The sequence below is a fragment of the Chiloscyllium plagiosum genome, unplaced genomic scaffold (genome assembly GCF_037043375.1).
Source record: "Chiloscyllium plagiosum isolate Xiang-an unplaced genomic scaffold, Cpla_swu_hap1 HiC_scaffold_31, whole genome shotgun sequence".
NCBI classification, from domain to species: Eukaryota; Metazoa; Chordata; class Chondrichthyes; order Orectolobiformes; family Hemiscylliidae; genus Chiloscyllium; species Chiloscyllium plagiosum.
In genome coordinates this window covers 64,005,818-64,021,390 of record NW_028270169.1, presented here as the reverse complement: position 1 = coordinate 64,021,390, position 15,573 = coordinate 64,005,818, and the positions used below count along the sequence as shown (strand labels likewise).

At 44.8% G+C, this 15,573-nt stretch overlaps 1 protein-coding gene across 1 annotated transcript in view; it reads left to right on the top strand.

The window, feature by feature from the left end:
• The window catches only part of mlxipl (MLX interacting protein like), a 240,718-nt gene that overhangs the window by 208,471 nt on the left and 16,674 nt on the right, over nt 1-15,573 (top strand). The window contains exon 13 of the mRNA XM_087977196.1: nt 614-733. Coding sequence (XP_087833322.1) covers nt 614-733 — 120 coding nt within the window. The remainder of the gene's footprint in view (nt 1-613; nt 734-15,573) is intronic.

Genomic DNA, 15,573 nt, shown 5'->3' with positions numbered 1-15,573 from the left:
TAAGACTGACAAAGAGAGAATAGGAGTACAGAATGACAGTTGTATAAGGTAACCTGAAAATCTACTGACAGGAATAGAATTAGAGAGTGTCCTACTAAGAGCAAAGAATATGATACATAGTTAGAGGCAGAAGAGTAGGCTACAGTAATTTATATTAGTTGTTGCTAAGGAAAAAGAATCTGCTAAACATTGGTGTAAGTGGAGGTGTTAGAAGTAATGCATGAGCTAAAAATTGAGAAGCAAGAGTTACCGGAAAGACTGGCTATCCTTAGAATTAAAAATCACACAACACCAGGCTATAGTTCAACAAGTTTATTTGGAAGTATTAGCTTTCGGACCGCTGCTCCTTCATCAGGTAGCTCCTCAGAATGGATATTTTACTGGTCTGGATGACTTTGTTAAAAGCCCTGTTGGATACCTTACAGTCAACACGTGCAGAATAAAAATGATAATCCACATTGAAGTGCTACTAAAGTGCTTAGTGAAGGTGCTTGCTTGTCTAGTACAGGTCTGACGGCAGGAGTATAGGGTTCTGTGACATAACTCCAGTCTCACCTGGAGAATTATCCAAGTGTTCCAATTCTTTGTGACTTGTACATCTTGTCTCTGGTAGTCTGTGACAAGAAGGATCATTCACATCTCCGCAGAGCAGAAGAGGCGTTTCAACATCAAGCTAGGCTTTGATACCTTGCACAGTCTGGTGACATCCCTTGACTCACAGCCAGCTGTGAAGGTGAGTATATTCTGCCTCTTTATATTGTCTATATATGTGTGCGCATGTGTGTATATGACTCTGTGTGTGACTCTATTCTGTGAATGTGTCCTGGTGTATGTGAATGTGTTCGAGTGGTTTTGTGTGTGTGTGTGTGTGTAAGCATGTCTATATGTGAGTGAGTGTGTGTATATTTGAATGTGTTTGTATGAGTGTGCCTGTATATGTGTCTGAACAAGCGTATGTCTGTGTGTGTGTGTGTCAATATATGACTGTATGTTCATGTGAATGTGTCTCTATGTGAGTGTGTGTTTGTGTATATGTGAGCGTGCATAACTCTCTATGAACATGTCTGTTGCATGTGTTTGCCTGTGTCTGCATGTGTATGGAGAAAGTGAGGTCTGCAGATGCTGGAGATCAGAGCCGGAGATGTGTTGCTGGAAAAGCGCAGCAGGTCAGGCAGCATCCCAGGGAACAGGAGAATAGGACTGTTCCCTGGATGCTGCCTGACCTGCTGCGCTTTTCCAGCAACACATCTCCGGCTCTGCATGTGTATGTTTGTCTGCGGACATGTGTGTTTGTATATTTCTGCATGCTGATAATATAAAAAATGACGTAGAGTTGTGCAGTACAGAAACAGACCCTTTGGTTGAACTCATCCATGCCGACCAGATATCCTAAACTGATCCAGTCCTATTTGCCAACATCCCTCAAAACCCTTCCTATTCATTTACCCGTCCAGATGCCTTTTACATGTTGTTATTGCACCAGCCTCCACCACTTCTTCTGTTAGCTTGTTTCATACACGTACCACCCACTGTGTGAAAAAGTTGCCTCTCAGCTCCTTTATAAATCTTTCCTCTCTCACTCTAAACCTATGCCCTCTAGTTTTGGACTCCCCCATCATGGGAAAAAGATCTTTGCTTTTTGCTCTATCCATGCCCCTCATGATTTTATAAACTTCTATAAGGTCACCCTTTAGCCTCCGATGCTCCAGGGCAAACAACCCCAGCCTATTCATCGTCTCCCTGTAACTCAAACGTACAATGCTTTGGAAGACTGCTTGCAATCGGTGGACTGGACTGTGTTCAAAGGCTCAGCAGAAAATCTACACAAATACGCCACTACTATCATGAACTTCATAAGACTGTGTACTAAAGAAGTTAGTCTGAGTATTCCCCAACCAGAAACCTTAGATGAACCAGGAAATCCGGGCGTAGCACTCAAGTTTGATGACTCAGAACAACACAGCCTCTAGAAAGCCAGCAGAAATGCCAAGAGGCAGTACCAGAGCAAATTAGAGGCCCAAACCTATCATACAGACTCCCACTGCCTATGGCAAGGCCTAAACAAAATTACAGGATACAAAATGGAGCAGGGCAAGATACTGGACAAAGCCCTCCCTGATGTGCTCAATGCTTTCTATGCTTGGTTTGAGGAGTGTGGTGTCGCCTTCCCCAACAGCCCTGGACGTACGTGTTCCCTTTGTCATCACTGCAGACACCAGATCTGTCCTCCTGGGAGTCAATCCAACAAAAGTTATAGGCCCGGATAGAGTCCCTAGCTAAGCACTTAGATCCTGTGTGGATCAGTTAGCAGAGGTATTCATTGGCATCTTCACCCTTTCCCTCCTAAAAGCCCAAGTGCCCAGCTGCTTCAAGGAGAAAGTGAGGACTGCAGATGCTGGAGATCAGAGCTGAAAATGTGTTGCTGGAAAAGCGCAGCAGGTCAGGCAGCATCTAAGGAACAGGAGAATCGATGTTTCGGGCATGAGCCCTTCCCGAAACGTCGATTCTCCTGCTCCTTGGATGCTGCCTGACCTGCTGCGCTTTTCCAGCAACACATTCCCAGCTACTTCAAGAAGACCACCACCATCCCAGTACCTAAGGAAGCACATGCAGTGTGCCTTAATGTGGCTCTGACCTCAATACTCACAAAGTGTGTCGAGAGGCTGGTTATGGCCCACATGAATTCTAGTCTCCCAAACTGCCTTGATCCCCCTACAATCCGCCTACCAACATAAAAGGTCCACAGCGGATGCCATATCCCTAGCCCTGCACTCATCCCTGGAACATCTGGGCAACAAGGACACCTACATCAGACTCTCCTGCTCATTGACTACAGCTCCACCTTCAACATCATTAACCCCTCCAGACTGATCTCAAACCTCCATGACCTTGGTCTCGACTCTGTCCTCTGCAACTGAATCCTCAGCTTTCAAACCCACTGACTGTAATCAATGAAGGTAGGTAGCTGCATATCTTCCACGATAACTCTCAACACTGGAGCCCCCCAAAGATGTGTCCTCATCCCCACAATACTCCCTGTACACCAATGACTGTATTACCAAATTCTGAACGAGCACCATCCACAAATTCGCTGATGGCACCACTGTAGCAGGATAGATATCAAACAACAACGAGTTGAAATACTTAAGGGAGATAGAGGGCTTAGTGGTGTGGTGCAATGATAACAACCTCCCTCTCAATGTCGGCAAAACTAAAGAACTGATCATTGACTTCAGAAAGGAAGGAGGAGAACACCCCCCCATCTACATCAACGGAGCGGAGGTTGAGAGGGTGGAGAGCGTCAAGTTCCTAGGAATGGCAATAACCAACAACCTGTCCAAGACTCCCCCATGTAGATGTGACAGTCACGAAGGGACAACAATGCCTCTTCTTCCTCACGTTGCTCAGGAAATTTGGCATGTCCGTAAGGCGTCTCACCCACTTCTTCAGATGCACCATACTGTCTAAGTGCATAATAGCCTGGTACGGCAACTGCTCTGCCCATGACCGTAAGAAACTACAGAAGGCCATGTCCACAGCCCAGACCATCACAGAAGCCAACCTTCCTACCCATGGACTCCAGTTACACTGCTCGCTGCTCTGGAAAGGCTGCCAACATCATCAAAGACCAATTGCACCCTGGTAATGATTTCCTCCAACCTCTTCCATCAGGCAGAAGATACTGAAGCCTGAATACACATGCACCAGCAGGTTCAGGAACAGCTTCTACCCAGCCATTAATAGAATGATGGATGGACTTCCTAGCCTTAAATAATACTGATCTTGCTAACGTTGATCTTGCCTAGCACACGCCTTGTGCAATATAATCTGTATGCCTCAGTCTAAGTCTAGATTGGGTTGGGATATCTGGTCGGCATGGACGGGTTGGATTGAAGGGTCTGTTTCCAAGCTGTACATCTCTATGACTCTGATCTGTATGTCCTTGCTTATTATGATTTGCCTGCACTATTTGTAAACAAAGCTTTTCACTACTTCAGTACATGTGACAGTAAATCAATCAATTAATCAATCAATCCAATCCTAGCAACATCCATGTAAATCTTTTCTGCACCCTTTCAAGTTGAACAACATCTTTCCTATAGCAGGGAGACCAGAATTGAACGCAGTATTCTAAAAGTGGCCTGACCAATGACCTGTACAGCTGCAACTGCTATACCCAATGCACAGACCAATGAAAGCAAGCATGCCAAACACCTTCTTCACCACACTGTCTACCTTCCACTTTCAAGGAACTGTGCACCTCCTAGGACCCTTTGTTTGACAACACTCTCCTCAGGACCCAATCAGTTACTATATACGTCCTGCCCTGAGTTGCCTTACCAAAATGCAGCACATCTAAATTAAACTTCATCCACCCATCTGATCAAGGTCCCTTTGTAGTCTGAGATTTTGGTGTCATCTGCAAACTTACTAACCACACCTCCTACCTTCACATCCAAATCATTTATATAAATGACAAAAAGCAGTGGACCCAGCACTGATCCTTGTGGCACACCATTCTCAGGCCTTTAGTCTGAGAAACAACCTTCCACCACCACCATCCTCTGTCTCCTACCTTCAGGCCAATTTTGTATCCAATTGGCTAGCTCCCCCTGGTTTCCATGTGATCTAATTTTGCTAACCAGTCTAAAATGTGGAACCTTGTTGAATGCCTTGCTAGTCCACATAGACAACGTCAACTGGTCTGCCTTCATCAATCTCACTTGTCACTTCTTCAAAAAATTCAAATGTTAGTGAGACATGATTTCCCACCCACAGAGCCATGTTGACTCTCCCTAATCATCCTTGCCTTTCCAAATACATATTAATCCTGTCCCTCAGAATTCTCTCCAACAACTTATCCACCACTGACGCAGGCTCAACAGTCTATAGTTCCCTGGCTATTCCTTATCACCTTTCTTACATAATGACATACCATTCGCCAACCTCTAGTCTTTTGGCATCTCACCTTTGGCTATTGATGATGTAAATATCTTAGCAAGGAGCCCAGCAATCTCTTCCCTACCTTCCCACAAAGTTCTGGGACACACTTGATCAGGTCGCTTTATGTGTTTTAAGACAAGATATACAGAAAATATCTTTTGCTGAATATGATATAGATTAATATGGAAGACTATCCAGCAATACCCACCTTACAGCAAAACTCTTAGGCACAGCTCTATGGTAATATTGAGGCCATTTGCTTCACAGCTCAGAGAATCTTCTGAGTTCTGTTAGTCATCCCATATTGACTGTGTTGTCTTTCCTACACTAAGACACCAAAACTAGACAGAATATGTAAGGACAGCCAAGCCAATAGACTACCTGATTGTACGTTCTAAATTCTGCAATGCAATGGACTTGCACTAAGATATTCTGTCAGGTACAGCAGGATAGCCATCTATATAACCAGCTGAAATGTTCAATGTTCAAGCGTGTGCCCAATAAGAATGCAAGGAACAGGCCCCCCAGCCCCTTATCCTACTCAAACATTCAGTAGGTTCATGGCTGATCTGATCTTGACCTCACGTTTGTTTTCCTTCCCATTCCTTGTCATTTTTAAATTGAAAAATCTCTCTAACTCAGTCTTGTGTATAGTCAATGACAAGACAAATTGAGTCTGATATATTCGTGTTCATACTGGGCCCTGACCGTGAAAGCAGTAAAATCATTGTAGCTTTTCCATTAAAATAAAAACCTGCAGGATAATTGACCTGTAACAGTGCGCAGTTTGCCAACAAGGACAAAAACCATCCCCAGCAGATCCCCCACATTCATGGGAATGTTGAGTAAATGGAGTCGGTTCCATGTCGACTATGCTGACCCTTTCATGGGCTTAACATTCTTAGTCATTGTAGATGCCAACTCAAAGTGGTTGGACATGCATAAAGTTCAGTTACCAAACACGGGGAAGATGATAGTAAACCTGCGAGCATCTTTTGAAATACGAGGGCTTCTGGAAATGTTGTTCAGACAAAGGGCTAGAATGTGAATGGCATTCAGCTCCATACCATCCATTGTCCAATGGTCTGGTGGAAAGAGCAGTCCAAACTTTGAAGACAGGCTTAGAGAAGCAGCCTACAGCTTCACTCTATATCAAACTGTCATGGTTCCTATTTGATTATCAGACTACCCCTCATACAACTGTAGGGATAGTTGCAGCAGAGTTGCTAATTGGAAGAAGACTTTGCACCAGGTTAAATGTGATCTTCCCAGACCTGGGGGGGTAGAGAGTAAAACAGCATCAGGAACACCAGTGCCAGACACAGGTCTCCTCTAAGCAAGAGAGACAGTTTACTTCAGGAGATGAAATTTGGTGCCAAAACGGTGGAAATAGCCCTGCAATGATAAGAGCACAGTTGACACAAGGTCGAGTCCTGAGACATACTAAGTTTGGATAGGTGAGGCAGTCCTGAACAAGTACATGAAAGCTGCAAACTCGCAAGAAGAGCAGGAACAAACCATACCTGGCACCTCAAAACAGCAGAAAGGCTGTGGGAATGTGTGGGTTCTCCCCCTCTGTCTAGCATCAAGAAAATCTCAGAATCTGAGATGGACATTGTGGATATCGCAGCTTCGATGTCTTTACTGTTTAAAGAAAAGGATGAATTTCTCCCAAGATACTCTGGGCGCAGGAGGCAGGCCATACGCTGCCTGTATCTGAGGCTGGGTCAGTGTAAGCAGGCCATACGCTGCCTGTATCTGAGGCTGGGTCAGTGGAACTGGGCGCAGTGTGTAAACGCCCCATGTGAGGCTGCAGGAAAAAGAAGAGGCCTACCTTCCCAGACTTTGAAGGGAAGGTATGTACTAATTGTAATGAGGTCAGCCAGATGGTCCAATCGGGGAGCCCTGGCTGACCTTACAGGAGTCGAGAGTATGTTACTGGAAAAGCACAGCAGGTCAGGCAGCACCAGGAAGGGCTTAAACCCAAAACATTGATTCTCCAGCTCCGTGGATGCTGCCTGACCTGCTGTGCTTTTCCAGCAACACACTCTCGACTCTGATCTCCAGTATCTGCAGTCCTCACTGTCTCCTAGCTGACATTACAGGAGTGTCAGAGGTTCTGAGCCTCTGAGAACTGGCTTTGAGGAAGTATTGCTATTTCCACTGATTCCAGGAAGGCCCACTAGGGTTGAAAAGACTGAAAGTTTGCAGGAAGAATTTCCTGGACAAATCCTAGATTACACTGTCTTTCCTTGTATTGGGGAGTGGTGGTTAGGGGATGAATGAATTCAGTAAATGATAAAATAATTGAAGCACAGCAGCAGATCCAAAGGTAAGCACCTTGTGCTTGACAACATGATCTGAGGCTGAAGCTGAAAAAAGTATGATAAAATGAGATTCTGATGAGAATATGGCCTCCGACCAGAGGGGAGGCCATATTGGATTTGGTACTCGGTAATGAACCGGGACAAGTGATGGACAAGTGGGTGATCATTTTGGTGATGGTGACCACAATTCTGTGACTTTCACCTTGGTTATGGAGAGAGATAGGTGCGTGCAACAGGGTAGGTTTTACAATTGGGGGAAGGGTAAATACGATGCTGTAAGACAGGATCTGAGGAGCATAAGTTGGGAGCATAGGCTGTCAGGGAAGGATGTCATGGAAATGTGGAACTTTTTCAAGGAACAGATACGATGTGTCCTTGATACATATGTACCTGTCAGGCAGGAAAGAAATGGTCGTGTGAGGGAACCTTGGTTGACGAGGGATGTTGAATGTCTTGTAAAGAGGAAGAAGGAGGCTTACATAAGGTTGAGAAAACAGGGTTCAGACAGAGCAGTGGAGGGATACAGGATAGCCAGAAGGGACCTGAAGAAAGGGATTAGGTGAGCTAAGAGAGGGCATGAAAAATCTTTGGCGGATAGGATCAAGGATAAACCAAAGGCATTTTATGCGTATGTGAGAAACATGGGAATGACGAGAACGAGGGTAGGTCCGATCAAGGACAGCAGTGGGAGACTGTGTATTGAGTCGGAAGAGATAGGAGAGGTCTTGAATGAGTACTTTACTTCAGTATTTACGAACGAAAGGGACCGTATTGTTGAAGAGGAGAGTGTGAAACGGACTGGTAAGCTAGAGGTGATACTTGTGGGCGGCACGGTGGCACAGTGGTTAGCACTGCTGCTTCGCAGCGCCAGAGATCCGGGTTCAATTCCCGCCTCAGGCGACTGACTGTGTGGAGTTTGCACGTTCTCCCCGTGTCTGCGTGGGTTTCCTCCGGGTGCTCCGGTTTCCTCCCACAGTCCAAAGATGTGCAGGTCAGGTGAATCTGCCATGCTAAATTGCCCTTAGTGTTAGGTAAGGGGTAAATGTAGAGGTATGGGTAGGTTACGCTTCGGCGTGTCGGTGTGGACTTGTTGGGCCGAAGGGCCTGTTTCCACACTGTAAAGTAATCTGTAAAGTAATCTGTAATCTGTAATCTATAATCTGTAATCTGTAATCTGTATAATCTGTAATCTGTAATCACTTGTTAGGAAGGAAGATGTGTTGGACATTTTGAACAACTTGAGGATAGACAAGTCCCCCGGGCCTGACGGGATATATCCTAGGATTATGTGGGAAGCAAGAGAGGAAATTGCAGTACCGTTGGCAATGATCTTTTCGTCTTCACTGTCAACGGGGGTGGTACCAGGGGACTGGAGAGTGGCGAATGTTGTGCCCCTGTTCAAAAAAGGGAATAGGGATAACCCCGGGAATTACAGGCTAGTTAGTCTTACTTCGGTGGTAGGCAAAGTAATGGAAAGGGTACTGAGGGATAGGATTTATGAGTATCTGGAAAGGCACTGCTTGATTAGGGACAGCCAGCACGGATTTGTGAAGAGTAGGTCTTGCCTTACAAGTCTTATTGAATTCTTTGAGGAGGTGACCAAGCATGTGGATGAGGGTAGAGCAGTGGGTGTAGTATACATGGATTTTAATAAGGCATTTGATAAGGTTCCCCATGGTAGGCTTATGCGGAAAGTCAGGAGGCATGGGATAGAGGGAAATTTGGGCAATTGGATACAAAACTGGCTAACCGGTCGAAGTCAGAGAGTGGTGGTAGATGGTAAATATTCAGCCTGGAGCCCAGTTACAAGTGGAGTTCTGCAGGGATCAGTTCTGGGTCCTCTGCTGTTTGTAATTTTTATTAATGACTTGGATGAGGGAGTCGATGGGTGGGTCAGTAAATTTGCAGATGATAGGAAGATTGGTGGAGTTGTGGATAGTGAGGAGGGCTGTTGTCGGCTGCAAAGGGACTTGGATATGATGCAGAGCTGGGCTGAGGAGTGGCAGATGGAGTTCAACCCTGCCAAGTGTGAGGTTGTCCATTTTGGAAAGACAAATAAGAATGCGGAATACAGGGTTAACGGTAGGGTTCTTAGTGAGGTGGAGGAACAGAGGGATCTTGGGGTCTATGTTCATAGATCTTTGAAAGTTGCCACTCAGGTGGATAGAGCTTGTAAGAAGGTCTATGGTGTATTAGCGTTCATTAGCAGAGGGATTGAATTCAAGAGTCGTGAAGTGATGTTGCAACTGTACAGGACTTTGGTTAGGCCACATTTGGAGTACTGTGTGCAGTTCTGGTCGCCTCACTTTAGGAAAGATGTGGAAGCTTTGGAGAGGGTGCAGAGAGATTTACCAGGATGTTCCCTGGAATGGAGAATAGGTCGTACGAGGATAGGTTGAGAGTGCTAGACTTTTTCTCGTTGGAACGGCGAAGGATGAGGGGTGACTTGATAGAGGTTAATAAGATGATCAGAGGAATAGATAGAGTAGACAGTCAGAAACGTTTTCCCCGGGTACAACAGAGTGTTACAAGGGGACATAAATTTAAGGTGAAGGGTGGAAGGTATAGGGGAGATGTCAAGGGTGGGTTCTTTACCCAGAGAGTGGTGGGGGCATGGAATGCGCTGCCTGTGGGAGTGGTAGAGTCAGAATCTTTGGTGACCTTTAAGCGGCAATTGGATAGGTACATGGATGGGTGCTTAAGCTAGGACAAATGTTCAGCACAACATCGTGGGCCGAAGGGCCTGTACTATGCTGTATTGTTCTATGTTCTATGTTCTATCTCTTCAGGAGCCAGGTGATGAGCTTTAGGCAGTTGTCAATAAAAGTTGACACTTCTTGTGATGCTTCATGTAAGTGCAATGATATAGAAATGGAGGAAGGTGTTGGTGTAGTCGTATCATCATTGGTCTAGTCAGCCAGACATCCAGCAACGAGTGGAATTTGAATTCAGTAAAAATCTGAAATGAAAACTCTGTTGATGACTGAGAAATTATTGTTGTAAGAAATCATCTTAGAATCCATACAGTGTGGAAGCATGCCCTTTGGCCCAACAAGCCCACACTGACCCTCCGAAGATTATTGCACACAAACCCATTACACTACAGTTACCCCTGACTAATGCAATTAACCTACAGATCCCTAAACACTATGAGCAATTTAGCCTAACCTACGCATCTTTGGACTGTGGGAGGAAACTGGAGCACCCGGAGGAAACTCATGTAGACACAGGGAGAATGTGCAAACTCCACACAGACAGTTGCCCAAGACTGGAATCAAACCTGGGTCCCTGGTGCTTTGAGGCAGCGGTGCTAACCACTGAGCCACCGTGCTGCCCCTTCACTAATTTTGATTCACGAATGTCTTTTAGGGAAGGAAATCTGCCTTCCTTACCTGGTCTGGCCTACATGTGATTCACATTACTCATAATAACGGCCCAATCAGCCACTCAGTTGTATCAAAAGTGGAATGAAATCAGATGGGCCACCTGTCATCGACTGAGGCATTGGAAAAGCTGACGGCAAACATAACCTTGTCCACCCTGAAAGATCTTCCTTATTAATATCTGGATTAATATTGGGAGAGCTGTCTCATGGACTAGTCAAGCAACAACCTGACATAGTCCTACTCAAAGTATCATACGTTATGGACAATGTTGCAGACACTGTCATCAGCATTGCTGAGGTGATGGCACAGATGTATATAGTTGGGAACACATTGCCCCGTGAGTCCTCACCATTGACTCGAAACCCATCTCAAGGTGTGAGATCAAACATGAGCAAGGAAACCTCCTGCTCATTGTCACACACAGACCTCCCTTGGCTGATGACTCTGTGCTTCTCTATGTTAACAACACTTGGAAGGAGCTCTAAGGTGACAAGAGAGGAAGAGAATATACTCTGGGTCGGGAATTTCAATGTCTACCACCAAGAATGGCGTGGCAGCAGCACTATTGATCAAGCTGGTCGGGTCTAAGGGCATAGCTGCTAGACTAGGTCTGTGGTAGATGGTGCAGGAACAAACAAATGGAAACCTTGACCTTATTCTTACCAATCTGCCAACTGCTGATGCATCTGTCCATGGCAATATCTGTAAAAAATTACCACCCCACAGTCCTTTGTATGGTAATAAGCAGTCCTAGCAAAGTCCCATCTTCACACTAGGAAATGTGACAGACTTCAAATAGAGTTAGCAACTCAAGACTGGGCATCCATGAGCATTAGGAGCCACCAACAGCTGCAGTATTGTCCTCCAGCACAATCTGTAACCTAATGGCTCAGTATATGCCCCACTCAGCCATTTCCCAAAAAGCCAGGAAATCAATCTTGGTTCAATGGAGAGTGCAGAGGGTGATGCCAGGAGCAGCACTGGGCAGACCTAAACATCAGGTGTCACCTTGGTAAAGTAACAAACTGGTATGCCAAACAACAAAACAGCAAGTGATGGACAGAACTGTGAAACAATTGTGAAACAATTTCACAAACAATGGATCAGATGTAACCTCTGTAGCCCTGCTAGACAAGTCATGAATGATGTTGGGCAATTAAACAACTCACTGGAGGAGGAGGCTCCATAAATATCCAAATTCTCAAAGATGGAAGAGCCCAACATTTCAGTACAAAAGATAAAGCAGAAGCATATACAAATATTTGAGCCAGAAGTGCAGAGTAAGTGATCCATCTTGGCCTTTCATTATCGCCCCATCAGTCTACTCTTGATCATCAGTAAAGTTATGGAGGTGTCATCAACATTGCTATAAAGCAGCACCTACTCAGCAATAACCTGCTCAATGATGCCCAGTTTGGGTTCCCCCAAGGCCATTCAGCTCCTAACTTCATTCCACTCTTGGTTCAAACATGGACAAAGGGCTGAATTCCAGAAATGAGGTCAGAGTGACAGCCTCTGATATCAAGGCCACATTTGAACAAGTATGGCATCAAGGGGCCTTAGTAAACTGGGATCAATGGGTGTAAGGGGGCAAATTCACCACTGGATAGAGTCATAGCTGACACAAAGGAAGATGGTTGTGGGACATCTGTCATCTCAGCACCAGGAGTTCTTCAGGATAGTGTCCTATGTCCGTCTTCAGCTGCTTCATCAAAGACCTTTCCTCTATTACAAGGTCAAAGTGGGGATGTTCACTGATGATTGTACAATGTTCACCACCATTCGGGACTCCTCAGATACTGAAGCAGTCCATGTTCACGTGCAACAAGACCTGAACAATATGCAGATTTGGGTTGACAAGTGGCAAGTAATATGCACACAACCCAAGAACCAAGTAATGGTAATCTCCAATGAGAATCTAGCCATTGCCCCTTGACCTTAAATGGCATTTCCACTGCTGAAACCCACACTGGGGATTAACACCCTGGGGATTACAATTAACCAGAAACTGAACTGAACTATTGATATTGTGACTGTTGTGACTGGGCGGCATGGTGGCACAGTGGTTAGCACTGTTGCCACACAACGCCAAAGACCCGGATTCAATTCCTGCCTCAGGCAACTGTCTGTTTGGACTTTGCACATTCTCATCGTGTCTGCGTGGGTTTCCTCCGGGTGCTCAGGTTTCCTCCCACATTCCAAAAATGTGCAGGTCAGGTGAATTGGCCAAGCTAAATTGCCCAAGCTAAATTGCCCGTAGTGTTAGGTGAAGGTAAATGTAGGGGAATGGGTCTGGGTGGGTTGCTCTTCGGAGGGTCGTTGTGGACTTGTCGGGCAGAAAGGCCTGCTTCCACACTGTAAGTAATCTAATCTAAATTAAAAAAAGCAAGTCAAAGGCTAGGAATCCTGTAGCAAGCAACTCACCTCCTGACTCCCTAAAATGTGTCCACCATCTACAAGGCACAGGTCAGGAGTGTGATGGAATACTCTGCATTTGCCAGGATGGTGCGGCTCTAACAACATTCAAGACGTTTGACGCCATCCAGAACAAAGCACTTGATTGGCACATCCACAATTATCCACTCCCTCCACGACTGAAGCTCAGTAAAAGATGTGTGTACCATCTACAGGATGCACTGCAGAAATTCACCATTTCCTTAACACCTTCCAAATCCTTGACTAATTCATCTAGAAACACAAGCATAGCAGACACACAAGAGCAGCAGTTGCAGTTCATGTGAGATTTCAGAGAATCTGTGGTTCAGATAACAGTACGATTCTACTGGCCAGGCCATCCAGGGATTGGGTAACTTCTCAAGAAATGCCACAAATAACCCCATGTTACAGTAAAAAGTGAAATCTTGTACAACAGCTTTCTTACTGTTGGGATCAGATAAAACTTGCTCTTTTTAATATTTATTTTCTTCCTTTTAAAAGTAACTGACCTTTACAGGGCCATCATAACCTTCTCACAACTTGTTTTCCTGGCTATTTCTATTTAGTCAGCAAGTTTGGTTGCAGTATATTTGGTCCCTTCTTCCAAGTCATTAATATAGATTGTCGAGGACATTCGAGGTCCTAGCACTAATCCCTGTTACCTCACTTTTTAAATTGAAAATGACAGTTATTTATCCCAATTCTTTGTTTCAAGTTAACTAAATATCTACACTAACATATTACTCCTGCACCATAACTCTTAACTTGTGCGGTAACATTTTATGTGTCATCTAAATATGCAACATTGTAGTATAATTACATAACTTTGGACCCCTTTGTCAATTCAGCTAAACATTCAACATTTCACAGGTGTACTTAATACGCTTCTTCTTTCTTTCCAAAGCTGCTCTGAAAACATCTTTCTGAGAGGAAACCCATTTGTAAATCATGTCACCTTACAGCACAGAAGGCTTTTCTGTCCATTATTTCTGAGGCACTGATTCTTAGTTGTACCATTAGTCCCACTTACCTGTTGTTTCTGTATAGCTCTGCAATTTTTATCCATTTTATAACTTAGCCAGTTCCCCTTTTTAAAGTTGCTATTGAATCTGTTTTCAGCACCTTTTCAGATAGTGCATTCCAAACCACAATTATTATGTAAAATCTCTGCAAGTAAAAAAGTTTCACCTTGTTTATTCTATAAAGACTTCATGATTTTAAATACCTCTACAAATACTTTGAAAGGCCTTTGATAAGGTTCCACATTGTAGGCTGCTCTGGAAGGTTAGATCGCATGGAATCCAGAGGGAGCTGTGAAATTGGATACACAATTGGCTTGATGGTGGGAAGCAGAGGGTAATAGTGGAAGGATGCTTGTCGGACCGGAGGCCTGTGACTAGTGGTGTATCTCAGGGGTCGGTGCTGGCTTCATTGCTGTTTGTTATCTATATCAATGATTTGGATGAGACTGTAGAAGGCATGATTAATAAGTGTGCAGATGACACTAAAATAGGTGGAATCATGGACAGTGAAGAAGGTTATCAGAAATTGCAGCAGGATCTTGATTAGCTGGGGAAGTGGGCCAAGAAATGGCAAATGGAGTTTAATACAGATAAAGATCTTCTGTTTTGGAAAGTCAAATTAAGGCAAGAGTATCATGGTTGGACCTTAGAGATTGTAGTGGAACAGAGGGACCTTGGAGTTCAGGTGCACGGTTCTCTGAAAGTGGAGTCCCAGGTAGACAGGGCAGTGAAGAAGGCTTTTGGCACACTGGCCTTAATCAGTCAGGGCATTGAGTATAGAAGTTGGGGAGTTATGTTGCAGTTGTACAGGATGTTGGTGAAGCTGTACCTGGAGTATTGTATTCAGTTTTGGTCACCTTGCTATAGGAAGGATGTTATTAAACTGCAAAGAGTGCAGAACAAATTTACAAGGACGTTGCCAGGACTCAAGGGTCTGAGTTCTCGGGAGAGGTTGGACAAGCTAGGACTTTTTTCTTTAGAGCATAGGAGACTGTGGGGTGACCTTATAGAAGTGTATAAGATCATGAAAGGCATGGATAGGGTGAATGCACTCAGTCTTTTTCCCAGGGTTGGGGAATCAAGGACTAGAGGGCATCAGTAAGTTAGAGGGGAATGAATAAAAGGGAACCTGAGGGGCAATGTTTATACAGAGGGTGGTACGCATGTGGAATGAGCTGCCAGCAGAAGTGGTTGAGGTGGGTACATTAACAATATTTAAAAGGCATTTGGACAAATACCTGGATAGGAAAGATTTACAAGGATATGGGCCAAGTGCAGGGAAATGGGGTTAGCATGGATGGGCATTCTGGTCGGCACGGACCAGTTTGGGCCAAAGGGCCTGTCTCCATGCTGGAGGACTCTATGACTCTACTAAATCTCCACTTAACCTCCTCTGCTTTCAGGGAAACACCTGGAACCTATTCAGTCTCTATGTAACTGAAATTTCTGATCCTAGAT